Source organism: Cygnus olor, chromosome 16, assembly GCF_009769625.2.
Source record: "Cygnus olor isolate bCygOlo1 chromosome 16, bCygOlo1.pri.v2, whole genome shotgun sequence".
Lineage (NCBI taxonomy): Eukaryota > Metazoa > Chordata > Aves > Anseriformes > Anatidae > Cygnus > Cygnus olor.
The window spans coordinates 7,656,610-7,670,851 of NC_049184.1; the positions used below are offsets into that span (position 1 = coordinate 7,656,610).

General features: G+C 50.0%; 1 protein-coding gene and 1 long non-coding RNA gene across 3 annotated transcripts; one reads left to right on the plus strand and one right to left on the minus strand.

The window, feature by feature from the left end:
• Window positions 1-9: 9 nt before the first annotated feature.
• Window positions 10-8,752, minus strand: LOC121079322. Of its 2 annotated transcripts, XR_005824977.1 has the most exons (4): window positions 2,644-8,752; window positions 2,479-2,526; window positions 1,828-1,960; window positions 392-913 (listed from the first exon to the last, which is right to left on the minus strand). It is a non-coding gene; the product is annotated as an uncharacterized LOC121079322 (long non-coding RNA). The 2 variants fall into 2 exon arrangements; XR_005824978.1 differs by having other exon boundaries at window positions 10-913; window positions 1,828-7,126; window positions 7,208-8,752.
• Window positions 8,753-8,934: 182 nt separating this feature from the next.
• CEBPB (CCAAT enhancer binding protein beta) lies at window positions 8,935-10,284 on the plus strand. Its single transcript, XM_040576442.1, is given in 2 exon segments — window positions 8,935-9,913; window positions 9,915-10,284. Coding segments are annotated over 2 exon segments (984 nt in total). The 5' UTR covers window positions 8,935-9,221; the 3' UTR covers window positions 10,207-10,284.
• Window positions 10,285-14,242: the final 3,958 nt, after the last annotated feature.

A 14,242-nucleotide genomic window follows, 5' to 3' on the forward strand; every position in this document is an offset into this window, starting at 1 on the left:
TCCCCCTGTCCCCCTGTCCCCTTGTCCCCGGTCCCCACAGGCCCGCCCGCCCCCTGGCGGCGCCGGGGCCCGGTGCTGCCCGCCGAGGTGCCGCCACCCAGCGCCATGCGGGGCGGGGAGGCGTGTGGCCATCAGCGGGTGCAGCCCTGATTGCTGCCCTGGAAGTCCTTCTGCTCCTCGGGGCGCCCAGACTGCGGTCGTGCCAATAATGTTGTTTTCCTGCCAATACCATTAATTTCGGTCCTTTTATTTGGTAATCCGGCCTGTGTTCCATAACAGACACTCACTAAGGTACTCGCTGGGCCCCAACAAACACATTCCAGCATGGAACAAAAAGACAGATAAACAAGCCCCAAGCGATGTTTAAGTACTGCGGCATGCCTGTTAATTTTTTAAAACATATTTATTTGATGATCAAATAAAATGGCTTTAAAAATACAAGTGTTTCAAATAATTAAGCAGACTCTATTTAAACAGTTAAGAACAGATTCATTTACAGAGGGCAAAATGCTGAGCCAGATGTCTGTCTAACTCGAAGGTTATGTGTCTGCAGACGATGCACCATAAGGGATGAGACACTTCTCCACACTTTGACAGCAAGGCACGTGTGGTGGGAAAGCACAACCTGGGCTGGTGCTGGCTGGGCCTGGGGCTTGTGTCCCACCCCGACGGCTGCCCAACAGCAAATCACACCCACCAGGAGAAATGTGGTTCCTGTTCCCTCGGGGGGGGCATGTGGGCTCCCCTCCAGACAGCAGGAGAGAAACACTGCTTGTGACCAGGCTGTTCTGGCCTGGAACTTCACAAAACCCAACAAACCCGACCATCAAGGAACTGCTCCATGTTGTCACTTAGCAGTGCGCCGAAATTACTGTTTCTGGAGCAGGTTAAGAGCCTCCCAGACTTTGCCATGCTGTTTGAAGAATCACAAGTTGATTAATAATTAGGTGGAAACATATGCTCAAATTATCAGTTCTTAATGAAAAGATGGCTCAGGAATTCAATGAGTCCATTTACTGTATCAAAAGTTCTGGAAACTGTAAGTGATGGTTTGCTGCTGACAAAAGAAGGTATTTGTCTGAGGGAGGATTTCTCTGTGCTTTCTATTAATTGGGTAATAAACCAATTAAAAGGCATTAGCTTGGGGTGCCTCAATTTGTTGGACTGGGCTGTGTTTAGACTGAGTGATGGGAACAGTCTGGCATCAAGGGATACTGATGTTTTCATTAGACATTTACAAGGTTAGGCTGCTCTGATGCTAAGGATCTTTCTACGATACTGCTAGGGTCACAGTGACCTTGATAGTGTTAGTGTGGAAGTGGTATAAATGTGAAAGAATTAATGTTGATTCAGTAGGATATGGCACCTTTAAATGTGTTTTGAGATATGTGACCATATGCCTCCACTACAAACGTGTAAGCTAGATGTAAGATATAAACAGTTTTATATGAGGTGCAGTTCTTGGGAGGGTTTGCCAAGATACCTTCAACATCTGTTAATCATCTTGTTTTGTCAAGGCAATAGGACATTTTCAGTATGAAAAAAGCAGCAAATTGCTAGCAAGCTTTGGCTTTGAATGTGTAATAATGTTCTGGAAAATGGTTTTTAGTTTTGTCTTGGTATCTGCCAGAGTAAAGCTGCATAATAATGTCAGTGTAACTTCTCAGCGTGAAACCTAGCATCAGAAAAAAGGTGCTGTTGCGGCCCATTTTAATCTCAGTTCATTGTGACAAGGCAGAAGACAATTGGGGAAAGGGTTTGGTTCTTCCTTAGTGACAGACCAATGCTCGGGACACATTTGAAGAACATTCTTTCCTCTAACATTACCTGAGGAGGTGGGAGAAATGGTAGGTTAGTTCATAGACTCAGGTGAACCTCCCAGACTTGGTACAGTTATTATGACCGTGTCCCACGAAAGGGGAGGAAGCCATGAGGATTCAGCATTGCATGAGTCCAATGCCTTTTTGAAATACAGAAAAATAAAATAAAATGAATTAAAGTGATGCATCAGACAGCATATTGGTGACATGGTACAGTACCAGTATAGTTAGGACAACATTTTTGAGACTCTGAACAGAAATCTGTATTAAGAAGGTAATTATGCAGTAAAATCTTGACGCTATTTGGAGAAGATGAAGACTGTATTGGCAGCACATCATAGACCATATTACCATAAAGAGGCCTATGAAAGAGCTAAATCCCTGGCTGGTTTATTTAAGGGTAGCCTATAGCCAAGCCCCTGCAGTGCTGTTTGTATTCAGCTCCCTGCCCCATACTGTGAAAGGCCCCTGCTGTGCGCAGGTATCCTGAGCAAGGGCGACCTGCCAGGTCCTGGTGGTACTGGGGACACACAGGGAACAGGCAGCAGGGACAAGTTCTCCCCAGCTTTGAAAAGTCTGTCAAGACACAGCTCCAGACGACAAAGAGCAGTGTGTGCCCAGCTACGGCAGGGCTCGAAACCCAGGGGATTCAACTCACCATGCTGACAAACCATGTGCAGGGAGTCCAGTAAAGAAGTGGCCATATCTGAAAGAATAAAGACACTTAAAGGGTTGCTTTTGGCCCTCTCTGAAAGAATAGAGACTTAAAGGGTTGTTTTGTGTTGTTTTTTTTTGAAAGGAGACCAGCAACACAGACACGAACCACGTCATGACGGGTCGCCTCTCACTGCAACGAGCCGTGAGAAGGCTTGGAGGGACTTTCTGACCACCGTCGTGAGGGGCCAGCACCCCGGCCTCGCCAGGCATTCTGCCGGCTTCCTTCCTCTCAGGCTGCCATGGCAGCCCCTCTCTCCGACCAAGGACACGGCCACGGCCGGCCTGAGGGGCGATGTGGCCCCGCTGTGCCCGGCCCGGCCCGACCCGGTCGCTAGGTGGCGGTACGAGCCCGGGCCTTGGGCCTTGGGCTTTGGGCTGTGCCCGTGCTCGTACCGCCACCTAGCGACCGGGCCGGGCCGCTGGCTTCCCGGGTACAGGTGAGGCCTGGTCCGCCAGCCCTCGGTTCCAGGCTTCCCCTGTTTGGAAAAGCAACGGAGCTTCCCAAAAAATAAAAAATAAAACCCACACAGAACAGCCCTGCCCCGGTGACGGGTCTTCCTCAGTGCCAAAGGGGAGCACGGGGCAGATGTCCCCTTCCAGCTTCCGTGCCTGTCTGCCAATTTGGCTATGACAGACGTCACCTCAACAAGGTTTCGCACATTCTTTGTGAAAATAATTATCTGGTCTTTTATCTGCCTCCTGTTATTGCCAGCTGCAGACTCAACAGCGTGCTGGAGAGGAGCAGAGTGCAGCCCTCACAACTGAGGCTGAGTGGTGGCAATGATTTCAATTTACAGGGCACCAGAGGTCCTGGCTGCTGTGTCACCCTGTGAATTCACAGCAGCCACCTCGCCTCTTTTCTGTATTTCCCCCTTACCCATCTGTACCCGAGAGCTGCCCGCCACAAAGATCTGGAAGCCATTTTTGAACACAGACCCCCTGCTCACACAGCACTGACCAGGGCTTGCCACAGTGCACAGCAGCCAGAGTTCAGAGACTCACTTCTCTTGCCTCTTACCCTCACTTATGCAATTCTTCCTAATCCATGAGGCACGAAGGGAGCAGAAACTGGCTGCAGCTCCCTTGCTGGACTCTTTGGCATGGGAAAGTGTCAGTGGGTGGGAGAGCTGGAATAGCCACTCCTACGGCTCCCTTCCAAAGCCATAAATGCAAAGATAGGGAGATGACTGGGACCCAGAAATGAAGTGGGTGGGGGACAGAACACGGCGGCTATCCCCACCTGGTGCCCAGGCCATCGAGGCCAGCTGCCAGATGACACAGACCAGCCCAGGGGCTGCTCTTCTACGCCAGCGCTCACCACCGACAAGTCCTAACTGATCCCCTGGCAGCCCCACTTTCCGCATGGTGCTCAACACAAGATGAAAGCAGCTGAATAAAAAGTAATCGTGAAGTCTGGGGAGCGGACCTCTAATGCTTTTAATAAAAAATCTGATTATTCTTCACTGAGGCACACTCTTCTGTCAACCTAAGTCTTCCTTCGGTTTACCTTACCCCTGCCAATACACACCCTGAGGTTCCAGTTACCTGGCCCCAGCCTCAGGTCCCCTGAAGAGTTCTTTTCTTTTGAAAATTTCCTAAATGAATTAACAATATCTACTCCTGACACTTGCCAGAGTCCCCTAAAAGGGTTAGATTCCTGTTTCCTTGACAATTTTTTTGAAAGCCTGAGTACTCTAGAAAAAAAAGTATTAATGCATGCTCTGTAACAAAGTCATCAGACTAGGAGATTTTGATTACCTAGGAAATGTGAGATAACCATGGAGAACTTCTGGAAAATTAGTGGACAGCAACTTCTCTACTTTTTTTTTTTTTTTTTTTTTTTTTTTTTTGAGTGGCGCAGAGGGTCGTGAGCGTGCAAGGAGACCGGCTACTCATAATACACAAAGTCACCTCTTGCTGTCCCTGCTCAGACAGAAAACCCACATCTTGCCAGCCAAATGACTTCAGTACAGACTTTGCAATACAGCACTGGCGCCTATGGCTTCTGCTTTGTCGCTGTTCCCTTCCATGGGCATTTGTGTGCACTCAGACGCCCCCTCCTTTTCTTTCCTTCACAGAGCCACAGAGTGGGTGCTCTGACCTCCAATTTGCTCTGGAAATTTTTCAGAGTCTGGTAGGGGAAGGTATTTTGCTCATGTTGTCCCACTGGCTGGAGGCAGTGGTGCCAATCTCCAGGTGTCGTCTCTGCAGCACTCGGTAGGGCAAAGAGCAACATGTAGATAAAGCGGGGATTGAGCAACCTAGCACTGCAAAGGCCAAGCATGCTAGGTCAGAGGTGAGCAGAAAATCAGCAGAAGACCAACAAATACCCAAGCATCCCCAAGTCACATGGGAATAAGGGGTGAGGGAGCCCTCGGGGAGGGGGAGGACTCTGGTCTGTAACAAAAGAACCGAAGGAGGCCAGGAGACACAGCCTGCAACTCGCCTGGGGAGCTCCCTGCCACTGGAGACTGCAATGCAGAGTACCACAGCTGCGGTTTAAGAAGAGAGGAAAGCATGTGGCAATAGTTTTTTATGTTAAAATGAGGCAAAGTCTCAGGCCTGGTCTAAGAGCTGGGGGAGATGGAAGGAGAGCCAACCTCTCTTTGAGTTGAGACATTGTCCCTGCCAACCTCTCTCTGAGTTGAGACATTGTCCCTGCCTGACATTTCATAAATGCTGTTTTTTTTTTTTTGTTTATTTGTTTGTTTTTTAACAGTGGAGAAGAGCAAGTTGAAAGCAATAGATTGAAATCTGGCCTCTGCCAGGTACAACTTATGAGTCGTTGCTGGCAGAAGGTGTGCGGCTGTATAAAGAGGGACCTGGGGCTAGGAAGAAGTTAAAAACAGAGCACACAACATGCTCAGAAATAAATTTCAATTTTACTTCTCTATTTTGCAGCTTTTATTGTAACATTGCTCAAGCCGGGCTTTCAGGAAAGGTCACTTCCTACCCCCTGAGACCTTCCCACACCACCCCTGTGCTCTCCCCCAGTGTGCCCACGCGCGGGGACACCAGTCTGCTCTGAAACCCCTCACGTTCTCCTCTCTGCTCACCTCCAACATACCACCTACAGCACCTTGTTCACTGATGTCAGCTTCTAGCATTAACTTCTTGCCTCTTTGCCCTTCTTCTGCCCCTCCACATCGCATTTCAGACTGCAGGTCTGTGGGTGAGCAGCTGTGCTCACACAGGGTTTTTATTAGCATGATGGAGCCTTGATCTTATTGATCAGCTATGAGCTACTGCAAGGCAAGTAATACGTGAGACGGGTCTACAGCAAGAAGCATCAGAAATTATAGACAGCCTTTATCTAGAGTACAAACCCCAGCCCACAGACCTTCTTAGAAATGCTTCAGTGTTTGATCTGTGACCATTAAACTAATAACACCTCCCCAAAGCTAGTGTCCTTCTAGGGACAGCTGCTATAGACCTGGAGTGTGGGAACTGGAAAATTTGCAAGAAATCCTAGAAAAGGAGACAATTTCCAGGAAAAAAAAAAAAAAAAAGTCTCTGCAATGCTTTATTGTAGGTCTGAGCCTGCAGCTGGAAATGTGTGGCTTCTACAGCACAAAAGGGAAACTGGAAAGCAGAATTTAATTCATGACAGCACTGAGCAGTGACAATGAAATTCTTTCCTCCACTTTTCCCCTTTTCATATCCTTGTCTTACCCTTCCAGTATCTATATTGTTTCACACGCGAATAAAGAGGAATCTGGATTTTATTGCATCAGAAAAACATCTTTTGCTGCTCAAAAATGTTGATGTTCTCACTAATTTGTGACTAATGCCATCTCCTTCCCCAGCTGACTAGTTCTGAAAAACTGTATCACGAAATCAGTAAAAAGAAGGTGCTTTTCATAGAAATGCTGCCTTTCTGCTGCAATCTGCTCTGTCAGAAGACCCGCTATGGAGAGTAAGGCCAGTGCCCAGATCCCTTCACCAGGAAGGTCTGCATCTCTCTTCCTACCCAGGCACCTCTGTGTGGAGAAGGCTTTCCAGGACCATTAGCAGCCTCTGCACACCTGGCCTGGCCAAGCCGTGGCATTTGCAGGGACGGAGCTCGGTGTGCCAAGACCTCCACCCAATCCTCTGCGGTGCGAGCTTCGCCCTACACCTGTTCCCATTTCAAAAACCCCATTTCTGGCCGTGCATTTGTTATGACAAGTGCAGAAACAATTTAAAAGAGACCGGAGTTAGCTCAAAACCTGCTTGCCGAACGTTAGGGTTTTGGATGAGTGGTTAGTCCCGCCAACAAGGTTCCCATGAGAAGCTGAGAATGGACGTTGGCTCCGTGAGAGTGGATGTTGGGATTTGAGGTGAGCTGGAGGAAGTTTAAAGAGATCCTGGTGCAGCAGGGAGGTGAGGGGGGAGAAGGGAAGGAGGGGACAAGCTGGGCATCCAACCTCAATTACCACTCCGGCTGACGTGTGATCTCAGTGACTATGGGATTACTCAGCACTGGCCTGGAAAAGGAGGTGTGGGCCACACCATCCCTGATATAATCTATTTCACATGACAGTTGCACAGACGTTTTATTTTGTTAGGGAAGATCAGCCTGGGCGGGAGTACGGCTTTCTGCTGCTGAGCTGCAGGGAACAGGGCAGAAATTTGAAGAGGGCAAATTCAGATCTCCAAGAGTGTCTTGAAAAAATGCCCACGAAACTTACCGATCGGTTTGAGCGTTCGATTTTAGCCAGCGGCCGTGGCAGCCGTGGCAACCCGTCGGGGTAATGCCAAGAAAAACCAAACACGCATTTCAGCAGGAGACCTTCTGCTTGTGGGTTCCCGAGCTGTTTTGGAGGTAGGAAGCGCATGAGACCGATTTTCAAGAGTTCAGTTGCAAGGGCCAGTTAGGGCAGCCGCTGGATGTAACTGCCAGATCAGAACGCAGGATAAAGACACAGAACGAGAGGGTAAACAGCCAGGAGAACAAGCCCCGGCTCCCTACGACTTGCCAGTATTTGCACCCAATACAGATGTTTGTATTTATGAAGGTATGGGCTCCAACTACAACCTCCAGACCCAGATCTCTGGCCAGGCCCAGCTCCAATTTAATCTCTGGTGCATTCACCAAAGATTAACTTGGTAGATAAAGATGGAACTAGAAATATTTGAAGCCTGAAACCTGTTAGGGTACTTTTGTTATGGCAAGAAAAATCCCTTCAGAACGCGAGAAGAAAAAGCAAAGAAAGCTAAAAAATGCAAGAAGGAAAAAGTGTGATGGTCCACTGACTGATTTCTGAATTCTTCCTCTTTTCACAGTTCTGAGGTTTGAACATTATGAACAGTTGACTGTTTGAATCGTATAATGCAATACCTGTTCCTCTGGCTTAACGTTACAATATTTCCCACACCGCAGGATTGCTTCACATTATTCTAAGAGGCAGTGTCATTTTCCCTGCAGTGCTAGGTCTTCTTTACTGAGGCGAAGGACACTCCTACTTCCTTTAATTATATGTTTTGTTTTAAATTAATGTCCTTTATTCTGGCGATGAATCACCAGCTTGTAGACAGGTAAATGTGGGAGTAAGAGAGTGAAAATATAAGTTTGATTCCCAAGGTGGGTGTCTTTAATTAAAACGGACAGCAAGATTCAGTCTTCCTTCCCAAACTTACCCTGCCATTCTGCAGGCTCTGGGCTCCCATGTTGCCGTGCACGTACCTCGCTGGTTCAGAACCGCCTGTAAGCCGGTCCCCTTTGGGTTCAGGGCACAGATCCCCTATCGCTTGTGTACCCTGACAGTTGCACCACACCACGCAAAGCAAATACGCCGAGACAAACTTTAAGGCCATCATCCCGGCGCGAAGGGACGGGGAGGGGAGCCGTGGCTTTGCTGTGACCGCTCCAGCGGCGAGCAGGGAGCCTGGAGCCGCCTCTCCCTGCTCCCTGCTGGCCCTCGGACAACGCCGCTGCGCTCCCCTGCACGGGGCAGCGCTGCCGGCCGCCGGGCGTTCCTCCCCCGAGCGCCGCACGGCGAATAGCGCGGTCTGCCCTCTGGTCGCAGCGTTCCCCTGCCTTGGCAAAAGAGCTTGGAAAAAGACGAACCGAACAAATAAATAACCCCCCGCTGCCTCCGTTTCCCCGGGGGCTAAACGAGCCTGGCAGGGGGGGAGCGCTGCACCCCTGCGGCCCCAAACCGCGCGCAGCCGGCAGGGTGCGGGGCTGCTCCGCACCCCCGGGGGCCGATCGCTGCCCCCTCCCCGGGGCCGGGCGGGGAGCGAGGGGCACCTGCGGCCCCGTCCCCGTCCCGGGCGGCCCCGGCGGCGGTGCCGGCCCCCGCAGCCGCTCCGCACCCGCTCCGCACCCGCGGGCCGGGGCCGGCGGCGGCTAGGCGTGGCAGGCGGCCAGGCGGTGACGCGCCTGTTGCTATGGGATCGGCCGCCCCTATAAATAACCGAGCGGAGGAACTTTCCTAAGGCAGAGGCTTTTAGGACGCGGGCCCCGCAACCAGATGGTCCGCAGGAGAAACGCCAGCTCCAGCCGCAGCACCCGGAGCGGCAGAGCCCCGCCGAGCCGCAGGGACTGAGCCGGCGCAGGGGGGGGCAGCGCAGCAGCCGCGGTGCCCAGCGCCAGAGCCCGAGGCGGGGTCTGGAGCCCCCCACCCCGACGGCGGCAGCTCGATCCTCTGCCGGGGGGGCCCCCTGCGCCGTCTTCTCCTCCCCGCATCCCCCTTTGCTTTCATGCAACGCCTGGTGGCCTGGGACGCAGCATGCCTCCCCATCCAGCCGCCCGCCTTTAAATCCATGGAAGTGGCGAATTTCTATTACGAGGCGGACTGTCTGGCTGCTCTCAACAAGCTGCACCCGCGGGCGGCCGGGGGCCGCTCCATGACCGAGCTGACCGTAGGGGACCACGAGCGAGCCATCGACTTCAGCCCCTACCTGGACCCCTTAGCATCCCAGCAGCCGGCGCAGCCGCCTCCTCCCGCAGCAGCAGCAGGGGGCAACTTTGAGCCTCCGTGCAGCAGCGGCGGCGGCCAAGATTTCCTTTCCGATCTCTTCGCCGAGGACTATAAAGGCAGCGGCGGCAAGAAGCCCGACTACACCTACATCAGCCTCGGCCGGCACGGCCACCCGTGCGGCAGCCAGAGCCACAAGCCGGGGGGGCTGCCGGGCTGCTTCCCGCCGCAGATCGTGGAGACCAAAGCCGAGCCGGTCTTCGAGACCCTGGACTCTTGCAAAGGGCCCCGTAAGGAAGAAGGGGGGGCCGGGCCGGGACCGGGGGGCATGTCCTCGCCCTACGGCAGCACCGTGCGCTCCTACCTGGGCTACCAGTCGGTGCCGAGCGGCAGCAGCGGGAACCTGTCCACCTCGTCCTCCTCCAGCCCCCCCGGCACCCCCAACCCCTCCGAGTCCTCCAAGTCGGCCGCGGCCGGCGGGGGCTACTCGGCCCCCCCCCGCGGGCAAGAACAAGCCCAAGAAGTGCGTGGACAAGCACAGCGACGAGTACAAGCTGCGCCGGGAGAGGAACAACATCGCGGTGCGCAAGAGCCGCGACAAAGCCAAAATGCGCAACCTGGAGACGCAGCACAAAGTCTTGGAACTGACGGCCGAGAACGAGCGGCTGCAGAAGAAGGTGGAGCAGCTCTCCCGGGAGCTCAGCACCCTCAGGAACTTGTTCAAACAGCTGCCCGAGCCCCTGCTCGCCTCCTCGCCGCGCTGCTGACCCCCTTTCCCCGGGGCCGGCCGGAGGGGAGCGCCGGTGGCCGGCTCCCCGCTGCGCCCCCTCCCCGCCGGGGGAGCCCGGGGCTGGGGGCCCGCAGCGTGCCCCCGGGGCTCCCCCCGGGCTCGGCGGGGCTTTCTGCTCGGTTTGCTCTTTATTTACGCGTCGGCGGAGGGGCCCGGCGAGGCCGCCAGGGCGCGGGGGCGCGTCGGGGGTCGGGGGCCGGCGGCCGCGGGGCTCTGCGGGCTGCTGGGCGCTGGGGGTATTTAACACAGCGAGAGGAGAGCAGGGCGAAGTGATGCAATCCTTGAAGCATGGCTGGGAATGCTGCGTACATGATGCAATCTCGTGTAACTGTCAGTCATGGATTGAGTAATCTGTTAAAGATGTTCCTACGTTTTTTTTTTTTATTATAAAGAATAATCTATTTCTATAAGAAAATACATATGTATATTTTGGGATCTATGCATTCTTGCTACGTTTGAAGCATTAATGAACAATTTTAATAAACTTTATGACTAGGTTAAAAAAAGTAGCTTGTTTTATTTGGAAGGCACGTTTGAAGCTAGCTTAAAGGCAGAGCTGAAACTCTAGCTGCATCTGGCTCAGTGCTGTGATCAGGGAGCAGGATGGAGCAGTTGGTCTTTTCACTTTCTCTGTGACTCAGAGAAAAACAAAAACAAAAACCCCAAGAGAAAGCCAGTAAAGAGCAGGGCTGGAAGCTTCAGCCAGTTCTCGTTGCCTCATTTTATTTCCTCTAATCACTTGCTTTAGCTGCCGCTTGGGTATTGTTTGGGGAGGAGGTGGTTGTTTGGCGTTTTCGGTTTTTGCACTTCTTGCTGTTCTCAACATGTAGAGCGAGGTGTGCTGTCCAAACCGGGACCAGTCCTTGGCAAAGTAACTCCGAGTCTGAAGTGGGAGGGAGGAAGAAAAAGTAAGGGAGGAAGCTTTAATTTATTTATATATATATATTTTTCTCTAAGGAGTTTATATTCTCTAAGTTGTGATTCAGCGTTTCTTATGTTTGTAGTTTACAGGAACAAACACCAGAAAGTAGCATTTCTGTTGGATGCCGGTAACTCGGTCACTGCTCAGGAAGCTCTCCTGCAGCCGGCCAGGTGAGAGGCACACGAACAACTCCCTTATCCTTTCTCTTGAGACATTTTCCTAAAAACCTGTAGATGGAGTTTCTCTGTTGAGAGGCGTTTGTTTCTGTGCTTCTGTGTTTGGGGACAGTGGCAGACAAGCTGGGGGGGCAGAGAAGGAGGAAGCTGGTTCTGGGCTACACCTCTGTTCCCAGGGGAGCTGGGGCTCTGCCTCCGATGGAAGGAGCCAGGCTCGGCACGGCTCCCCAGCCGCGTTTCTTCCCGAGCCCCCGCTGCTCACTGCCGCACGCAGCTCTGCGAGCAGCTAACAGTCTCGAGCTGGTTACGCACAGGGAGTTGAGAAAATGATCGGCTCTTACTCAGCATTTTCCATTTTCCTGTTAGGCCAAATTTAAGCAGTAAGTTTTTAAGTCGAGTGCCTCCGAACAGAAACTCCTTAACTGTCTGTGCCATTGGACAGCTGAGTACAGACGGGCTTTTCTGGATCAAGCCAATGCATTTGAATTGGCTGCTATACATTCCAATACAAAAAGCAGCGGATTTCAGGACAAATATCGAATTTGTTGTTTATTTCTAATGTTTCTCTAAGCAAAGCATGTTTTCTACTGAAAGAACTGTTCTGCATTTTTGACGCTTAAGATCATATCTTCCTCTGGCGGGGCAAACTCCCGGAGCTCTTCCTGAAATTTGTTGTGCGTTCCCTGCTCCCGCAGTGCCTCCGTAGCTCCTGCTAGGAGCTGGGCACTGGTAAGCACGAAGTGTTAGACCTGCTACAGATTTCTGCTGTTTGCTTTTTAATTTGTACAGTTAAGTTGGTTTTATGAGACCCTAAGAATAGATCTTCTCGGGTGAGCTAGCTCCTGCACCGGCTTGACTCAAGTTCTTGCAGGCAAGATAGACGTTAGATCTTGTCTTGACTGTCCCTCGTGACGCTGATTTCTCCAGCCTCCTGTGGCTGTTTATTCTACTATTCTTCTAGTTACGAAACTTATCCACATCGTTAGATCCTATTTTCTTGTTGTGCTGTAGGCCATGTAATGTTACCCAAACTCACAAGCTGCGTTCCCAGTCGGAGCTGAGTGCTGCTGAGGGCAGAATTGCTGCAGGACTGAAGATGTCCTCAGATACATTTCTTTCTTTCTTTATAAATGACAAAGCTTCCAACAAAAGTTCAGTTTATGAGGGCTGGGAGGCAGGGTAGATTGAAAGATAAGATGTACTAAAGGTATTTATATTTGTTTAAATGATAGTCCAGTTTTGGAGACAGAGCTCTGTCAGGCACGAATGAGCTAATCCCCGTCCTTAAACTTTGCCTGCTTCAGGAGAGTCAGGGCAGCGCTGCTGCAATTTAAAGAATGTTTAAATTCCTGCTGTATTGCCCTGTATCTCTTCATTTGGATTAAAGATTTCTCATTCAGGAGGAAACTTGTGCAGTGATGAGTTTTTGTCAAAAGGACGCAGTTACAGACAGGAAAACCGAGAACACAAATGCACTAATTTTACACTAGTCTCAGAAGGAACCTGAAAGAGTCAGAAAGAGAATTCCTGAATCTTTAATTCTTAATCTTCTGTTAGCTACAGAACTTACATTTTAGGAGCTTTCTAGCATGATTAAATGCGTAGAGGTCATGAAATACCCTGCTTTATAAACAAGCATATGAAAAAGCCCCTGAAATTAAAACATTTCCTAGAAAAAAAAAAAAAAAAAAAGAAGTTTGGAAACAGTTTGGGAAAAAGTAGTTTGGAAATGAATCTGAGCACTAATTCTAGTACTAAAGCAGACAAAAGAGTCCACATACTTTTTCTAATCAAGGGGGCGGGGGGGGGAATTGGAAAATCCCTGTCCGAACAGGGGCTCGGCTCCAAATATTGATATAGCTTCCCATTACAAGCAAGATTCGGTTGACTGAAAGCAGTACTTGGTGCGTCTCAGTTGTCTTCTTACAAGGTTTCTTTAGCTTCTCTTCCTAAAGTGACTCAGTGCAATTTGCGGTAGGACTTTGCAGGCTATTTGCAGGTAAACCACGCAGAGGAGTTGCGGCCTTTACTCCACGAGTCTGTTTCAAATTTTATGGAAGTTTATAAATGTCATTTGGTTCAGGGTTGTTTTTCCCCTTTCAAATTGTATGCTACACTGACTGATTCGTACAGATCTTTCTTGTTACTACCAAAATAACAGAGTTTCTTCCTATTTAGACATATCTGTAAGACCACATCCCTAGCACTGGCATCCCATTTCCAAAGCATCTAGCACCGTTTTATCATTTGCTAATGTTTAAATTCAGTTGTGCTTAGTTCTGCAAAAGAAATCATATGTATCATTTTAAACCAAAATATTCAAAAACACAAGTATGATTTTGTTAACGGGTCTTCTGTCTATTAATAGCAATTGCTAGCCTCTGCTTATCTGTCCAAAGCGTGTATAGCCCCAATACCGCTCTGACATTGTGTGGTGTTGCTTTGACACTTTGCCTGCTGCCTTCCCTTATTGACTCTTGGAAGATGCAGGAAAATTTACACTTGTTTCTATACTAATTGTTTATCTTCTATCAAATAAAATCACCCAAATTGCACCAAAGGGTTATTGGGCTGGGAGACTCAATCACATTTGGTAACAGTATAGTTTTTTCCTCATTCCTGCAATAACCTTCTTATATCAAAATTACAACCTGAAAAAAAAAAAAAGCTTTGTGAAGTGTTCACCTTTACAATTTCCTTGCTAGACCAACTGTTATTGATGTGGATGTGTATGAAAATATGAAGTTACTCTCATACTAGGTAGTTTTCAAGCAATGTTTCCTTAGCTGTGACAAGAATAAAAGTCAATGCAACTCAGTATCTGCTTTAATAAAGACAAAAATGTATATGAGGCCAAATTACACATCTTCTTTTGTCATTTATAATGGTATCACTTTATAATGGTATCACTTAAG